This window comes from Athene noctua, chromosome 5 (genome assembly GCF_965140245.1).
Source record: "Athene noctua chromosome 5, bAthNoc1.hap1.1, whole genome shotgun sequence".
NCBI classification, from domain to species: Eukaryota; Metazoa; Chordata; class Aves; order Strigiformes; family Strigidae; genus Athene; species Athene noctua.
The window spans coordinates 292,780-308,230 of NC_134041.1; the positions used below are offsets into that span (position 1 = coordinate 292,780).

The 15,451-nt window shown below is 39.4% G+C and overlaps 1 protein-coding gene and 2 non-coding genes across 3 annotated transcripts; all 3 read right to left on the reverse strand.

Annotated features, from left to right (window-relative positions):
- Positions 1 to 1,006: 1,006 nt before the first annotated feature.
- On the reverse strand, positions 1,007 to 13,617 carry RABGGTB (Rab geranylgeranyltransferase subunit beta). Its single transcript, XM_074905957.1, has 9 exons — positions 13,582 to 13,617; positions 13,036 to 13,143; positions 11,813 to 12,010; positions 9,264 to 9,369; positions 7,805 to 7,857; positions 7,572 to 7,682; positions 5,472 to 5,597; positions 4,525 to 4,674; positions 1,007 to 3,130 (listed from the first exon to the last, which is right to left on the reverse strand). The coding sequence occupies exons 1-9, from the start codon at positions 13,582 to 13,584 to the stop codon at positions 2,990 to 2,992; spliced, it is 996 nt and encodes a 331-aa protein (XP_074762058.1). The 5' UTR covers positions 13,585 to 13,617; the 3' UTR covers positions 1,007 to 2,989.
- LOC141961553 (small nucleolar RNA SNORD45) lies at positions 10,803 to 10,888 on the reverse strand. Its single transcript, XR_012633785.1, has one exon. It is a non-coding gene; the product is annotated as a small nucleolar RNA SNORD45 (small nucleolar RNA).
- Positions 12,803 to 12,874, reverse strand: LOC141961554 (small nucleolar RNA SNORD45). The gene has a single exon (XR_012633786.1). It is a non-coding gene; the product is annotated as a small nucleolar RNA SNORD45 (small nucleolar RNA).
- Positions 13,618 to 15,451: the final 1,834 nt, after the last annotated feature.

Here is a 15,451-nt window from a genome sequence, read left to right on the forward strand (position 1 = left end):
ACTTCTAGCCTGAGTTCACAGATGTTTTCCTCCTGCTCAAGAGTTTAGATACAAAAAATCCCCATTAAAGCCATAAAGCTTGTTGACATCGAGTTGTGTCCTTCTGTGCATGTTTTACAACACTATATATTACCATGGAACATACACCACTAAAACTCACAATATCTTGACAACATTTTGATTCTGGATTTTAATATGTCTGCATTGACAAAACTCTAAACTGAAGCTAGGCCTTACCAGGCCACAACTCTTTGTGGACAGGTGTAGTTTGGTGGCTGTTCAGCTTCACAGGAGTCTTACCCCGTTGCAGCTCCTCAGCTGGCATCCGGACCGCATCGCCCCTGCCTCCTTGTTCAGGGCAGGCCGGGCTCTTGCCAACGAGCTTTACAAATCTGAGCATCAGAAACTTAACGTTCACTGCAAACGATGGAAGACAGGAGGTGCCAATTCCAGTTACTGTCCTGAATTTCAAGTCCTACACTGAACTTCCCATATGCATTCAGACTCCTGAGGCTGCTGTTAGACCTTCTCCTCTTCTCTGACAGAAATCCAAGTGAACGGCAAGAAAACCAGAAACAAAAGGAATGTTCATCTTCCACCTTCCTTCCTTCCTTCTGGTCATGAATCGTAAGGCTGAATTTGCCTAACCAAGCTATCTCAACAAAACCAAAAGGAAACCGCTTTGGAATAAAGCGCACACCTCTGGACTTGATCATGTTCTTTGAGAGTTGTTGATTCACCCGCACCCACACCCCCCCCTTTTCTTTTAATAAACATACCCACAGACACACAATTTTATGTACCTGAATTACTCATTATTCTTTTGCACATTCTCATACAGCATCCTGCAAAATTTATTTCTGGGAATGCTGGCTACACTACAGTACTTAAGATCAAGTACTAAGACAACATCAGGATCTTTCCATATAAAGATTTCCATGGGAAAGAAAAGTTATGAAAGTACAAATTTCTGAAAGCCTTTAATAAAGGTCCAGCAACTCAAGACTGAGAAGAGCAAATTAATTACTGAAAAGTTTCTAACCACATAAACCAAGAAATTCTGATCAATACTTTTAACAAAATAGAGGTAGACACTAACAATGTAATCTGCATCAAAATGACGTAAATTTTAACATAGACACACGGGGCAAGTAATTTTTTTCACAGTCCATTTAACAGAAAATGTAACTTTGTTTGCATAAGAAAAATTGTGATGATTCTCCTTGTACAAATACAGCAGTTTGAAAAACTGATGTAAAGAATGCAAGAGTATTCTTTAAAAGTTCTTAGTTTGTGTACATACTCACCCCTTTAACCTATAATCTTACAAGATCCTTACAAATCACAGCTGATGTAGGAAATGAAGTTGACCAGACCTTCTTCAGAGAAAAACTCCAATAATATTAACAGGATTTCAACCTACAGCGAAGTGTCCTACACTGTCATGCAGTGTCACGCACATATTAATTCCCAGGGTGCGTGAGTATATACTAGACTAGAAATTCTGAAGAGGATTCTATTTTGTCTACACAAATTCCTATGTACTGAACAGTGCCTTATTAGATGAAAAGAAGCATCACTTGCAAAGGTAACCTGGAATGAGAAAAATTTATTTTACGATTTTGTTAAACTTTGCCGTTTGATAAAACCTGATTAGTGCTCATTCCCTCAGACTCAACACGAAGCCTACTCTAACTTTTTTCCAAACCTTGAAAAAGAAATTAATTCCAGGCTTTGACCATCAGGCAGCTGGACAGCTAAAAAGAGTAGGGTTTTACCTTACCTAAAAGCCTGCTGAGAAGGGTTAAAAAAAATCATTAAAAATACTTGAGCATTCAAACACGCATTCTCTCACTGAAATTCCCTACAAGTAAAGGTCTATCAAAACGCTACTTTGTCCAGTTCTAGCTTACCCTCCACTAACACAAATGGGCTGAATAAAACTAACCAGCTGGCTTTTAAAACTGTGGTTGAAACAATTTTAGACCTTCCTTAAGCGTAAGTACAGAGATTATCAAAGATTTCCTCCCCTTCACAATTACCTTTTACTGTATATTTCAACAGGAATATCATTCAGTCTCAGCCAGGGTGTGCAGAATGTAAATTAAGAGGCAATTTTAGGGCTTCTGTGAAGACAAACAGGACTTCATCCTTGAGAGAACATGTATTTTCCATGGCTAGTTTTATTCTCAATTACACCACAATCATGTGTTGGCAGTTACTGTCTTAAAAGCTATGAAAGCAGGATTTCAACCCAGCAACAAATTTAGGATCAACTCTGTATTCAGTTACAAGTCACTGACCTACAGGGACCTTCCTAGAATGCTTGATGTTAGCAAGTTTCACTATACATACTCAAGGTATGCCCAACTTCAAATATCAGCAAAATTTTATCTAAAGGGACTCATCAATAAATGAAGACATTTATATACTTGAGGGAACCATAATTTCTGTTTTCACTGGTATCAATTACTATCAGAATGTTTCTCAGTATATAAAAGTGAGGGCAAATGTCAACAACAAGAATTGAATACACAAGTGTGTGGCATTAAGTGCATGGCTTAAGTAGGGTTCTGTTTGGGATTTTTTTTATATTCTTTTAAAGTGCTTTGTGTGACCCACCATCAAAACATGCTTGTGTAAAGACAGTTGCTAGCATTGTTGATATCACAGGAATACAAAAATTAAGCATTCACACTATTGCTTTGACTTGAATATTCAAAAAAACTGCAAAGGCCCATATATTTAGATACAGAAATGTTTCTACATCTCTTATATACAACCAAAGAACACGTTACACTCAGATTATTAGAGTCAGCCTGTTCCGATACAGTTTACAAAGTGACAAAGCCCACAGTAAAGCTATTGCTTTACTTTCGCAATGTAAACACATTTCAAAGAAGAATATGCTAACGGTTTCAGAGATGAGATTACTTAAATCAGTAAAACCAAAGCAACTGGGCATGTCAACCTTTTGTCTCTATGAGGCTTAACTCACAAGCTCAGGCTGTACATTAATTCTTCGAAGGACATCTTCTGGCATACAAAAGACAGGGCTGACAGCCTTAATTTGTTCTTCTCCTAATAAAGATAGTCCAGCGATTCCAAATAAGGTGTGAAATGGATCCACCTGGGAGAAGAAAGAAACAATTGCATTTCCAAAAGTCAATCAGCTTTTCATTTGTATGACATAAAGCTTTTGTTATCTAGCAAGAGAACTGCAAATCTCTATGCTGGAAAAGACAAGGCAACTGAACAAACTTTCACTTGTGCTGACGCATGTTGAGAGGCAAGACAATTTCCACAGCATGCACTTACAATACTATGATTTACTTAGAGATGCTTGTCGATAGTCTGCTGCTAAGATGATTTTCAACTCTGAATTTGGCAGGAAGCACTCATGTGTCCCTATTAGCATGCAATGTCATAGGGCAGCAGAAACAAAGATTATTTTAAAAGCAAATTTGATCATTTACAAGTACCACTTCCATAAATTCCTCATGTGCTCTTTAGCAACATTATAACGCTCTTTAATGATAAATACAAAAATCCTCCCATTTTAAGAACATCAAACACTTTCCAAATGACAGACAAGAGTAAAGAGATTTCTCCCCCTCCTGAAAGTGGGAATAATGTATCAGCTTGCAAAGGAATAGAAAGCTACTTCCGTTTTTAATGCATTGCTGGAGAGAGGAGAAGACATAATCATCTAAGACTTCACCCTGACCGTTGACAAGTAAGCAGACAAGTGTTCTATAGGAATTGCACTGAAGTTTCATAATACTTTTAATTTTATCTGTCCAGCAACCTTTGAAAGATATGAACTTTATTTGCCATTTTACCTGGACAGTCTCAATTATTTCCACTTGAAACCAGAGAGAACAGACCAGCTAAACCACAACTGCTCTCTCAACCAAGCAGAAAATCCACACCTCCAGCCTCTTCATAATGTTATCACAAAAGCTGCTTCCTCCCTCATCTAGACAAATGCCAGTGACCGTATTTATTCAGTGGGCAGGCCAGCACACAACACAAGTTAGCATATAAGGATTCTTAATAAAAACTTATGACTCATTTAGATCAGGCAAAACCACCAAGAGAGTTGAAGACTACTTATCCTGAGCTGGACTCTAGCTTGAGTATTGTTTTATAATACAAAACAACCCCCCCAAAAAACCACCTATTCTCCAAAAAACACCAAACAGTATTTTTACAGAGATCTTCCAAGTGGTCTTGTGAGAAGAGGTTTGTGCAGTATGTGTTACGGGAACCAAACCAGAATTTGTAAGGAATGGCAACTGACTGCAGTGGGGGATACTACAGGGCAAGCACAACATAAAACACATGCTCCCGAAGTTAAGCCTTCGAACGTGACCCTACCCTACTCTTTCCTTCACAGTAAACTGCAGCCTCTGCAAAACGCTGACACCTGGATCACGAGTTGTTACACTCTAAGGAGGAAACTTACTTTTTTGAGTTGAAATTGTCACTTACGTATATTTTATTTAATAAAGTATTATTTACCATATCTCCTGGTCTGTCAGCAAATCCTCCAGTCTCCTCATCCTGGCAAGCCAAAATAAAACAGCGCAGTTTCTCTCTGTCAATCCAGTGTAGCCTACCAATCATCTTCAAAGATGCTAGCACCCACCATGAATAACACACATCAGGTAACTGCCAAGTAGAGGAGCAGATTATTATTTGATTTTGTTTTAAACATGACACTGCAGATTTTATTGGTGATTCTGCAAATTACTAGGTGTGCTATCATAATACTGTTGCAGAGAAACAACATAAAGAGTTTCTTTGGGGTAAACGAGTTCCTGGATGCAGTATCTTTCCAGAGGACTTCCCTTTTTCAGGAAGGGAGTGTCTTTTTCAAATCTCTTCCCTTCTTAAACAAAACCACAAGAATATGATTTTGAAACGGCCTCCACCTTCTTTGGGAGAGACTAAAAACACCCAGCACCTCTTCCAGGAGTAAGTACAAAGAACTTCATATCAACTAGTTCCATTTAAAAAAAAAAAATCTGTTGGTTGGTTATCTGTTTGCCAGTGGAGATTATTCTAGGTTACACAATTTTCTAGTGTGATGAGGAACACTACTACACTCAGGATTTATGTCCAGTAAAACAGTAATTTTTGTACAAATCCTACAGGAGTAATCATTCCCAGTGTCAGAAAATATTCAAGTCCTGATTTAACCGGATACTGGTTCAAATGATCAGCAAGACGTACTTCAGCATGTGCACTTTCCTAAACTGAGGACTCAAGCTAAGCATAGCTGAGGACTGCCTAACAAGTATTAGTGACAAAATGAAGAATCAAAATGAAGGCCTGACTTCTTTGAGAAGTTTACTAATATTTCATAGAAGTCATGACATTTTCCAGAAGTAATGGAAGTAATTTCCAGGTTTAGAAAAAATAATCTCTATTGAGGTTTGAACAAAGAAAAAGAAGCCACCTAATACCTTCTCTGGTCGTCCATTGAGGCCTCCAGAAGGTAACTGACGTTCACAAAGCCACCAACCCAGTAAATCAACATTGATTTGATGCAACTGGTCTGTTATAGCCAGAAATCCTGTGCAACAATAGATCTAAAATTACAGACATAAATTTTTTGTGTATTTAAAAACTAAGTATAGTTTAGCAGACTAAATGCAGGAAGATCTCAAAGGAGGAATACTGTCATGCAAGCACAACACAAACACACATTTCAACTTCTAGTTTCAAATTCATTCTACTTTTCCATTAGAAAAGTATGTTATTGTTACAGTTGCTTTTGCATAAAAGTACCAGTTGCACAATGTAATTATAGAACAGGAAGATTTTACTAGTGTAAGACACTAATGCAAGTTTTGGAAAAAGATCATAAAAGATCAGGTAGAACCATACAGTTTTATTTTAAAAACACAGACTCTCAAGCCAGAGTACTCAAACTGATTTCTGCAGGCTGGGTACTTTATGAAAAATTTGCATCCAGCCTATGGTTTGCTCCTGTATGTGCCTCACCCTAAGGCTTGTGGAGAGCAAACTAAAGACCAAGTGAATTCTCTAGCAGAAACAGATTAACCCTGGTCATGAACTATCCTGGCAATCCCACATATATCTAGTCATGTCAGGGTTACTTTTAATTAATTAATTAATCCCCATTTTATTTTTTCCTGCACAATAACATCTATAGTGCAACAGCATATTCCGGTCACATTTCCATGCAGTCACTAAGAAAGCAGCTAAGCACAAACTGCAAGAAACCACAGTATCAACTGAAGACTGCTCGTAATAGCCTTTTCCTAATAAAACACATCCCAGAAAAAACAAAAAAACCCAACAAAAGCACACATCAACAGGGATGTGCCTATCCAAGAATACTGCAAAATAAATGGGCTATTCCCAGAAAACTTTTGAACTACTGTGCAGGGGAAGGAGCTGCCCTTTACAGCATTTTAAGGAGCATATGAATATGCACAGCAGATCTAATCCTCCCAGGAAATGCCAGCTGCAGACTGGGTTCAGCTACTTAATCTGACTTCCCTGAGTACTAGAACATAGTCCAGCCATTTAGACTGTACGGGCAATGCTACTGTAGATAAAACTTGTAAGATAAGATACATGTACCAGGTTTAATTGTTTTTTTTTTCCCCCCTGATTTTAAAAAAGGATAGGGGCGGGGGACACGACACACCCAACACTTTTTCTCAACAAAATACCTCTAACATTTTCATGTGCTGATGTAAATCCTGGCTATGGCACTGCTCACCATAATTATGCAAAATAAACAGGTGATTTCAACAGCATTAAAATATTTATTAGAAGTTGATTTCTATTCACAAATTCAGGTTAAGCGCAATAATCCCTTCCATGAAAAAAATAAAAATAGGAAACGTAGTTTTTTTTGTAACATTTTTGCTGGAAGAAGTCATTGAGATTCTCTTCCTTGAGAGATCCCTTAATGTGTTCCAATTACACTACTGCATCCTCTTCTCAACTTGAGCATTTTCACAACTCACTGTCACTAGCAAAACACTCTTTAGTGCCTACAACAAAACATGATCAGTGTTCCCATGCCTGAGTTAAGCATCTCATCCTAAAACTGGCCTTCCTCAAAAAATCAAGCAAACCTCCCCTTGAGAAGGTTCAAGTCTTTTTTTTTTTTGAGTTCATCAGCTGATAATTATCAAACATAGTATACAATTGACCTTTATGTGTCATTATGATTTATCAGACGCAATGACAGATCTAGTCCAATGTCTCCATTAATATCAATTTCAAATTCTCTAAAAATCCTCATTCTATTGCAACTTCACTATGTGAAGATTGAAATACAATCCTAAAAGTTCTTCCCTTACGATCTTTTGTTTCCCACACTACAACCTCCTAAGTCTCTACTCATCTCCTCAGATTGATCTACCTATTTGTTAATTTATTTTGACTAAGGTACTAAAATTAGGCATTTGGGAAACAAGAAAGGTTCACCAATTGACATCACTGATAAATGTTGCAAAGAAACATCTGCAGGGAGTACATGACACTTGCTAATTTAAAATATCTCCATATAAAGAAACACTCACCTGTCCTGCATGTGATTCAGAACCCGGTCTACAACCAAATCCTCCGTCAAAGTTCATACAGGACAAAACAAATTCTACTGCCTTCTCCACATCAATAGCATCCAGCTTTCCCTGCAAGTCAGAAAAGCAACTAATGCACTTTATATTCTACCAAGCTCATAACTGCAGAAACTTCAGCAGTATTTGTGTAAGTAATACGAGAGGACATACCTATATAATGATACAGGACTTACCAGAAGCGCAAGAGTTGCTGCAGCACAGAAGGAGAACCTTGTATCTATTTCTCCTAGAACACAGGGAGCAGGGAATGAAATAAGAGAATTTTAATTACCAGTAACAAAAATACATTTAAATCACCACTGAAAATATGCAACAAAATGTTAAAGTACTAGTTAAAAACTGCCCCCATACTATTTCCTTTTCCAGCCCATGTATGTTTACTGCACATAAAAGTGACAACTCATTTGAGCTGGTGTGTAGTCAGATCTACATCCAAACCAATTCAACTAGTGATAATTTACAAATAAGTACATAATTTTAGAGTTTACATGTAGTGCTCTACTAGATAACTGCAGAGCAGTGGACTCAGAAATACTCAGACACAACTCGTGATCTGTCTTAAATCCAGGCAGCAGAAGACATTTTTGGTTTTAGAGGAAGACTGGTGAAAGTTGTGAGTTTTCTTTTGCATACGCACAGCTGGAAGCTAAACAGAAAACACTGCCTACAGCAGAACGGCTGCCTGGCAATTCCACACCAGTACAACTCTCTTAGCACAAACTCCAAGCAATTAATACTTGAAGTCAAGATTTAAAATTGAACCCAGCCACAAACATTCATTTTTTTTAGTCAAACTGATGCAAGACTTTTCTTCTTAAGAAAACCACAAGCTGAGACGTATAAAACAAACACACACTGTTCTGTACTACATCAGGTGCAAACTCCTTCAGCTGCGCTGTGACTGCCTTTCAGAAATAAGGTAAATCCACTGTGCGTTCAGTACGTTTGTTCAGTACTGCAGCAAAAAGGATGCAGCAAACTACGAACCATTTTAACACAGAACTGCTACCTTTACAGCAGCGTACATACGCTGCCATGATCCTGACTGATGAATTCTACCAGAACAATAACATGAGTGATATGCAACACATTCTATTAAATTTTAAGTGTTCCATAGGGACAAGTATTTTTAGAGTGACTAAATATTTGTGTTGGCCTAAAAATCTGTTCATAAAGAATTTATGTGCAGAAACAAAATTAGTATTAAGAGAAGTTCATAAGAACAAAACTAGTTTTTTCTCATTCCCATATAGTGAGAGATCCTTTCACAGCCAACATGGATAAAGACCGTAACTGACTGACATTAAATAGCAAGCACGAAACATCCCTTATGGAATAGAACAGCCAGTATACCAAAGTACTGTCAAGTTACAAATGCCCAAAAGCTTTCTTTTTTAAGAGCTAGACAATTTATTTTTAATACAAGAATGGAAATGAAGTTTAGAATATTCATGAAAGAATGAAATACAGCTCTGTCCTTCACAAAACCTCATTTTTCATAACTCGGAAAATAGAAGTGTTCACATGCAAAAGTGTTCATAAGCAAAAAGATCATCCAAAGAAACATTAAGTTCACTGACTTACACATGTTAACCTAGTCATTAAATTTAGATTTAGGTATCAAAAAATTACCCCATTTGTCTCCAGCAAATGATCCATCTTCTTTTTGCAAGTTCTGTATATATTCAACAATTTTATTTACATCAACAACATGGAGACTATCATATAAGATAAGAATCTGGAAAAAAAGACGACAGCAATAATCAAAGAGGCAAAAATTTTAAAAATTTAATTCTTTAAAAAGAAAAAATCCTAGATTCATAAAAAACTTTAATTGACTGTGAATACTATTTGGTAAGGCTTATTAAAATAAATTTTCATTCACTGCAGTTCATCTATCTCTGTCTAAAAACTTTACGAAATTCTCAAATGAAAATACAGGCAATTCAAGCTGAACTCTTTCATGCTTTGTTACTTTCCAACTTCCAGCTCTCCTTTCAAAACCATGATCAGGTTTATTTGTTTTTATGCTAGCATTATGTAGAACAGTGACTTGATTATGGTTAAATTTTGTAATGAGGCAATGACATCCTAGACTTAAAAATCTGTAGTTTGTACACTGCTGCTACTTGAACATGTGCAAGTGTAAGTTAAGCAGTTAGTTACTAATACCACTTACAGTCCAAGCGTGCAGCAATTACTAGTTTTGAATTATAAGATTTTTATTTACATTTCATTTTTAAATATAACAAGGAGAACCAAATTGCAGTAATTTAAGAAAAAGTATGAATAATATAGTTAGACACAAACTGTACAGTCAATATATTCTGGAAGAAAAATAAAGGTCACAGTAGGGGATACAAAGTTTTCTGAGCTAGCACTGATTTGAACCAGTAAACCCACATGACACAATGTCATGCAAAACCAGTACTCCTTCTGAGCCCCAGCTGCCTTCCTGTTTTTACTCATAATTTGCATAATTTGTATAGACAGTAATTATGAATTTATTACAAATAGCATAATAGAAGAACAGTTGAAGCTAAGCAATATTATAGTGCAATCCTGAAAAATATCAACATCTATGACTTCGAACACTTAAAGTTAGCTGCAATCTTTTAACTGTTAGATAAAATTTAAGTCTTACGGCAACGCAAAAAGAATTTGAACTCCAACAGAAAATACATAATCATAGCATGCTTCTTAAAAAGCAAATCCGAACAAATTACTACGAACTGTGATCGAAGGAAGATGCGACCTGACCCTTTACCCATTCTGGATATGCAGACAGGACTCAGTGGTGTTTGTTCACTAAGACCATGCATGCTCACTAGGACACGCTGGTTAAGTTCACCACAACGATTTTACATCAGCACTTGCTGACACTTCAACTGTGCACATCTAGAGCTGCATTCAGTTAACATGAAAAATCTCCTAGTAACATCAGGTATTTAGAATCACAGAATCATCTAGGTCGGAAAGGACCTGAAGATCATCTAGTCCAACCATTAACCTCACAGCGAGTGTTTAAGAACTAACATCTCTAATATGTAAAAGGAAACAAGCTGATAATTGTACCCCATTTTCCTTAGACTGGATTAGAACTCGTGAAAGGAGCCTGATGGGACAGTCTGGAAAAGTTCAAACCTCACAGCCTAAAGAAATTTTAGTTTCCTGGTGCTCAGAGTAATTCTTGAGCTAAAATGGTGATAAGTATCAATTTCAGAGCAGATAATACATGCCAACACTCCTCACTGACCCAAGAAAACAGCGTTCCTCTGTTCTAGCTAAGGGTTTCAAACCTAACACTTTAAATCCAACACCCTTTCCTCCTAAAACAGGATGCTATCTTATTCATTTGTAACACCATTTAAATATTTCTTCCCTAAGACTGGACTAGAGATATATTATGCAAGCAATTGTTCAGAAGCATTTGAGCCTTTTCAGTACTTTTTTCCACGGGGGTTCACATGAGATGAACAAAACAAAAACAACAAAAAAAACCAGACACAAGAAATAGTGAGAAATTAAACCTGTAATGGTGATAGTGTAAAAACTTCTTGGGAGAAGAGTACACACCAAATAAATAAATAAAATGCTGAACAGACTGACATAATTTGTAAGTTATATCCAAAAAAAGCAGATTGGAGGAACACAAGAACTGAGTACTACAATGCTTTTTTGTACATTACGGAAGTCTAAACATAATTATACACTTCACATATAGTTTATATAAATATTACATAATTATGAATTAATATGCTATATAGCAATCATAATATATAGTAATATACACAAAATTAAAATCCCAAACTGTACTCTTATTCTGGACATACATATCTTTCACCTCAGTGTAACCTAAGAAGAATAAAGTCCAAAATTATCTACAAAAAACTCCAGTAAAACCTGTACCTAAGAAATATTTCAAGAAGACTTACAAAATTTATCAAGAATGTAATCACCATTAAATGATCATTAAAAGCACAATGCTCCCAAATCTGACAATTTTTTAAGAAATGATACAGCCAAATCCTAAAGTTTTGTACACTAGATTTTTTTTTTTGAATAAGGTACCAAAATAGTTTTTGTCATTGGCATCCAACAGTACCTGGTTCATAAACCAGAAGTCATCAAAATCATTCATTACAAATGTTTTTCTTCTAAAATTACCCTGTTACATTTACCTGGACAGCACTGAGGGTATACAGAAGATGAGGATCATGCCCTATGCTGGCACTTATTCCACCACATTCATGTTGACATGATTTGATGAATGCCAGAATTTCTTCTTTGTTCATTCGGTGCAGCTGCCCCATGAGATCCATTGCTGTCAGCCCCCAGTAAACACCACTCATCCTCAAATACTCCGACATACAGTATTCCTAAGTAGTGCATTATTTTAGTTCTTAATCAGATAAACAGATCAGTATAGAGCAATGAAAACACATCAGTTAACATTTACAAAAGCTTTCAATACATCAACCATCTTCCATTCCATTAACAACTTACTATGGATCGGCCACTCGCAAGTATCCTGTACACACGTACACAGAGACACACGGCACACGCGTGTATCTGCACATACTACACACCCTTCCTCCACTCTATTTTCTAGTTCAAAGCATCAAGCTCAATGTCAAACACATACAAGTAGTTAGCCAGCAGTTCACTTCAGATCACCAGGTATTATCCTGGCGTCCAAACCACCACTCAAATTACCACCCCAACTAATCTAAAAAATAACAAGTCTAACATTTAGTGAAACTTACTTCCAAGCGTCAGAACTGCCACAATCTAAAGTTGCACTAAGAAGTGACATTTCACGTTGAATTCTCTTACAGTGATTACATCAGCTACACTACCCGTAAACATTTTCTACATGCAGTACTTTTTAAGCGCAGGTCTTGTGGACAGTAAAGGTAACTGCAACTTCAGACATAAGCAGTTATTGACATTTTTCATCTACTGGAACTGGAATTCAATTGTTGTGAGCTACATCTGATGACCTACGACTGTAAAGCTGATGTTTGTTAAAGTGTTTATCGAACCCAGCAAGCACAATGCAGTGCTGTGGTGAGATTCCATTGGTGATCCCATTGAAAGAGCAATGTGTAAATGCAGCTATACTCCTCGTGCATTCTAGCACATTAAGAAGCAATAAGTAGTTAATTCCTCAGGTCTCAGAGCTAAACCGATAATCTTCACATTTATACTCAGATAATACATGCCAGAACTCATCACAGACCTAAGGAAATTAACAAAGACATCTTTCTTTTATAGTTTGGATTGCAGGGCAAGGAACAATTAGCTTGTGAGCATGCATATAACCCTTAACTCTGAGCAAGTAAATAAGGATTACTATCGCTGTAATAAAACCACAGCTGTACTGAAACAAATCGATACCTACATAATCGTCTTTCTTTGTTCCGTATGAAGCTATATAGTCCGCATGTTTCTCTGAAAGCAACGTGCTCGGGGCATCGGGTTTTATTACAACATCCTTTTGCGGCGTCCCCTGTAAAAAGCACCAACAAAACAGTTGTATTGTCAGTTCAAGGGGTTTTTCCACCTCGGCATCGTTCAGGCAACACCAGCAGCAGCCACTGGGAAACGGACGGCTCTGTCCGCTTTGAACACGGGGCAGATCGCGTATCTCTCATCGTCGCTCTTCAGTCTGGCTAAATCCTTCCCAGGAAAAGGCTGCGAACGAAATCTTTCTGTAAAGTTGAGAAAAAACACCGATTCGCCCGAAAAAACGGGAGCCGTCCACCGCACGCGCCCCACCCCGCGAAGGCCCCGCCCGGACGCCGACGCCGACCCCGAGGCCCCGCAGCCCGGCCCGGCCCGGCGGGCGCGCCCCCAGGCCCACTCGGAGCCGCGGTGGCCAGTGCTGCCCCGAAGGCGCGGCCGGGCCGAGCCGGGAGCCTCTCCCGAGGCGGGCAGCGGTACCCACCATGTCGGCCGCCTGCACCGGAAAGGGCGTGGGGCTGCGGGCGGGGCAGGAAGTGACGAGGCAGGGCAGGAAGTGACGGGCCGCGGGGCAGGAAGTGACGAGGCAGGGCAGGAAGTGACGGGCCGCGGGGCAGGAAGTGGCGGGCCGTGCGCGTCCCGCCTGCCCGAGAACGCTCCCGTCAGGGCGGCGGGCCGCTCCCTCACGGACGGACGGGCAGCGCCGAGGGGCCGCGGCTCTCCCGGGGCCGGGAGGGTCGGTCCGAGCCGCGCTTCCCCTCCCCGAGGCCGTGCTGCCGCTCCCGGGCCTTGCGTAGCCTCGGAGGCGCTCGGCCTCGCCGCAGGGTTCTCAGCAGGGAGCAGATCCCACGCGGACTCCAGCTGCGCGCTTCCTCGCACCACAGCGGACAGGACAACGTTTAGAAACAGCTTCTTTCCTTATGTAATCTCAGTTTGTGGAAAAGCAAATTTAGTCACAGAGTGGGTAGGGATGACTGCCCCTTTGCTCGGACAAAAACCCTTTGCTTCCTAATTAAAACCATCTAGGATGATTATGCTGTTGATTACCCACACGATGCTGGCACATGTTCCCCACAGACCCCTGCCAGGGAGGAGCAACCATTCTGACTCCACAGGAAATATTCTGTATAATGCTGGCTCGCATAGGACAGTCAACTATAAGCTTATTTTTTATGTATGTCAAATACCGAGGATGTTGCATTTTTGGTCTTCCTTCAGGTAAATAAGTGGTGATTTATAGTCATTAAGCACTTTATTTGTGGCCTACCTGAGAAATAAGCACTGGAAAACTCATAACAGTAACTGTACCATCCAGCACTAAATTCAGATGATGGATGAAAGAGGCCACAGCAAGGCAAGGGCATTTTGGTAAGAAATTATAAATGAATTCACAGAATTGTTGAGGTTTGAAGGGTTTCTTGAGATCATTGAGCGCAACCCACTGGCCCAAGCAGGGTCAGCTGCACCCTGGTCAGGTTGTCCAGGACCGTGTCCAGTTGTGTTTTGAGTGTCTCCACAGATGGGACGCCACAACCACTGCCAAGAGTACAACATCCCTCACAATAAAAAGTAGTGTTTTCTTGTGTTCCAGTGGAATTTTATGTGTTTTAATTTGTGCCCATTGCCTCTCGTCCTGACCCTCCCCTGTGCTGCACCCCATCGGGTATTTATGCACATACACGAGACCACCCCTGAGCTTCCTCTCCTCCAGGTGAGAGAATGAAGATGCTCCAGTCCCTTCAGCCTCTCTGTGGCCCTGGGCTGGACTCCCTCCAGTTGAGTCTGTATCTTGTACTGGGAGCCTAAAACTGGATGCAGTACTGCAGGTATAGCCTCACCAGCTCAGAGTGATTCGCTCAAGGAGTCCAGGGACTGTCTTTTGCCAGCACAGCCAAGAAGGGGCTCTCCAAGTTTTTTAAAAAAAAAAAATCTCACAACAATTCCTTCTTCTCAGCTGTTCTTGCTGCAAGCACAGTTAATACACTGATGGAAAGGAGTAACAGGTTTAATTATACGGGATCTGAAATAAACACGATCTCCTAAGTCTTTCTTAAGGAGAAGCTACAGACTCACTTGAAGTGCATCATCCTAATTGAACATTTACTTACTTAAGTGTAACAGTGCAAAAGGGCACATTCTCTCAAGCTGACGCTGTTCTGTTGGAGTGTCCAGCCCTCAGAACAGACAGACGTGCAGCCAACAGCAACGCTGAATGGAAAAGGCTCTTCAGCTGCTGGAGCAGCAGCACACTGGGAACTGAAGTACAACTATTCCCCTATTTCAGACACTGGACAGCTTACCCAAAACACAATTTAAGCAACGTGACAAGCAAAATGAATAAAAACCAAACACAG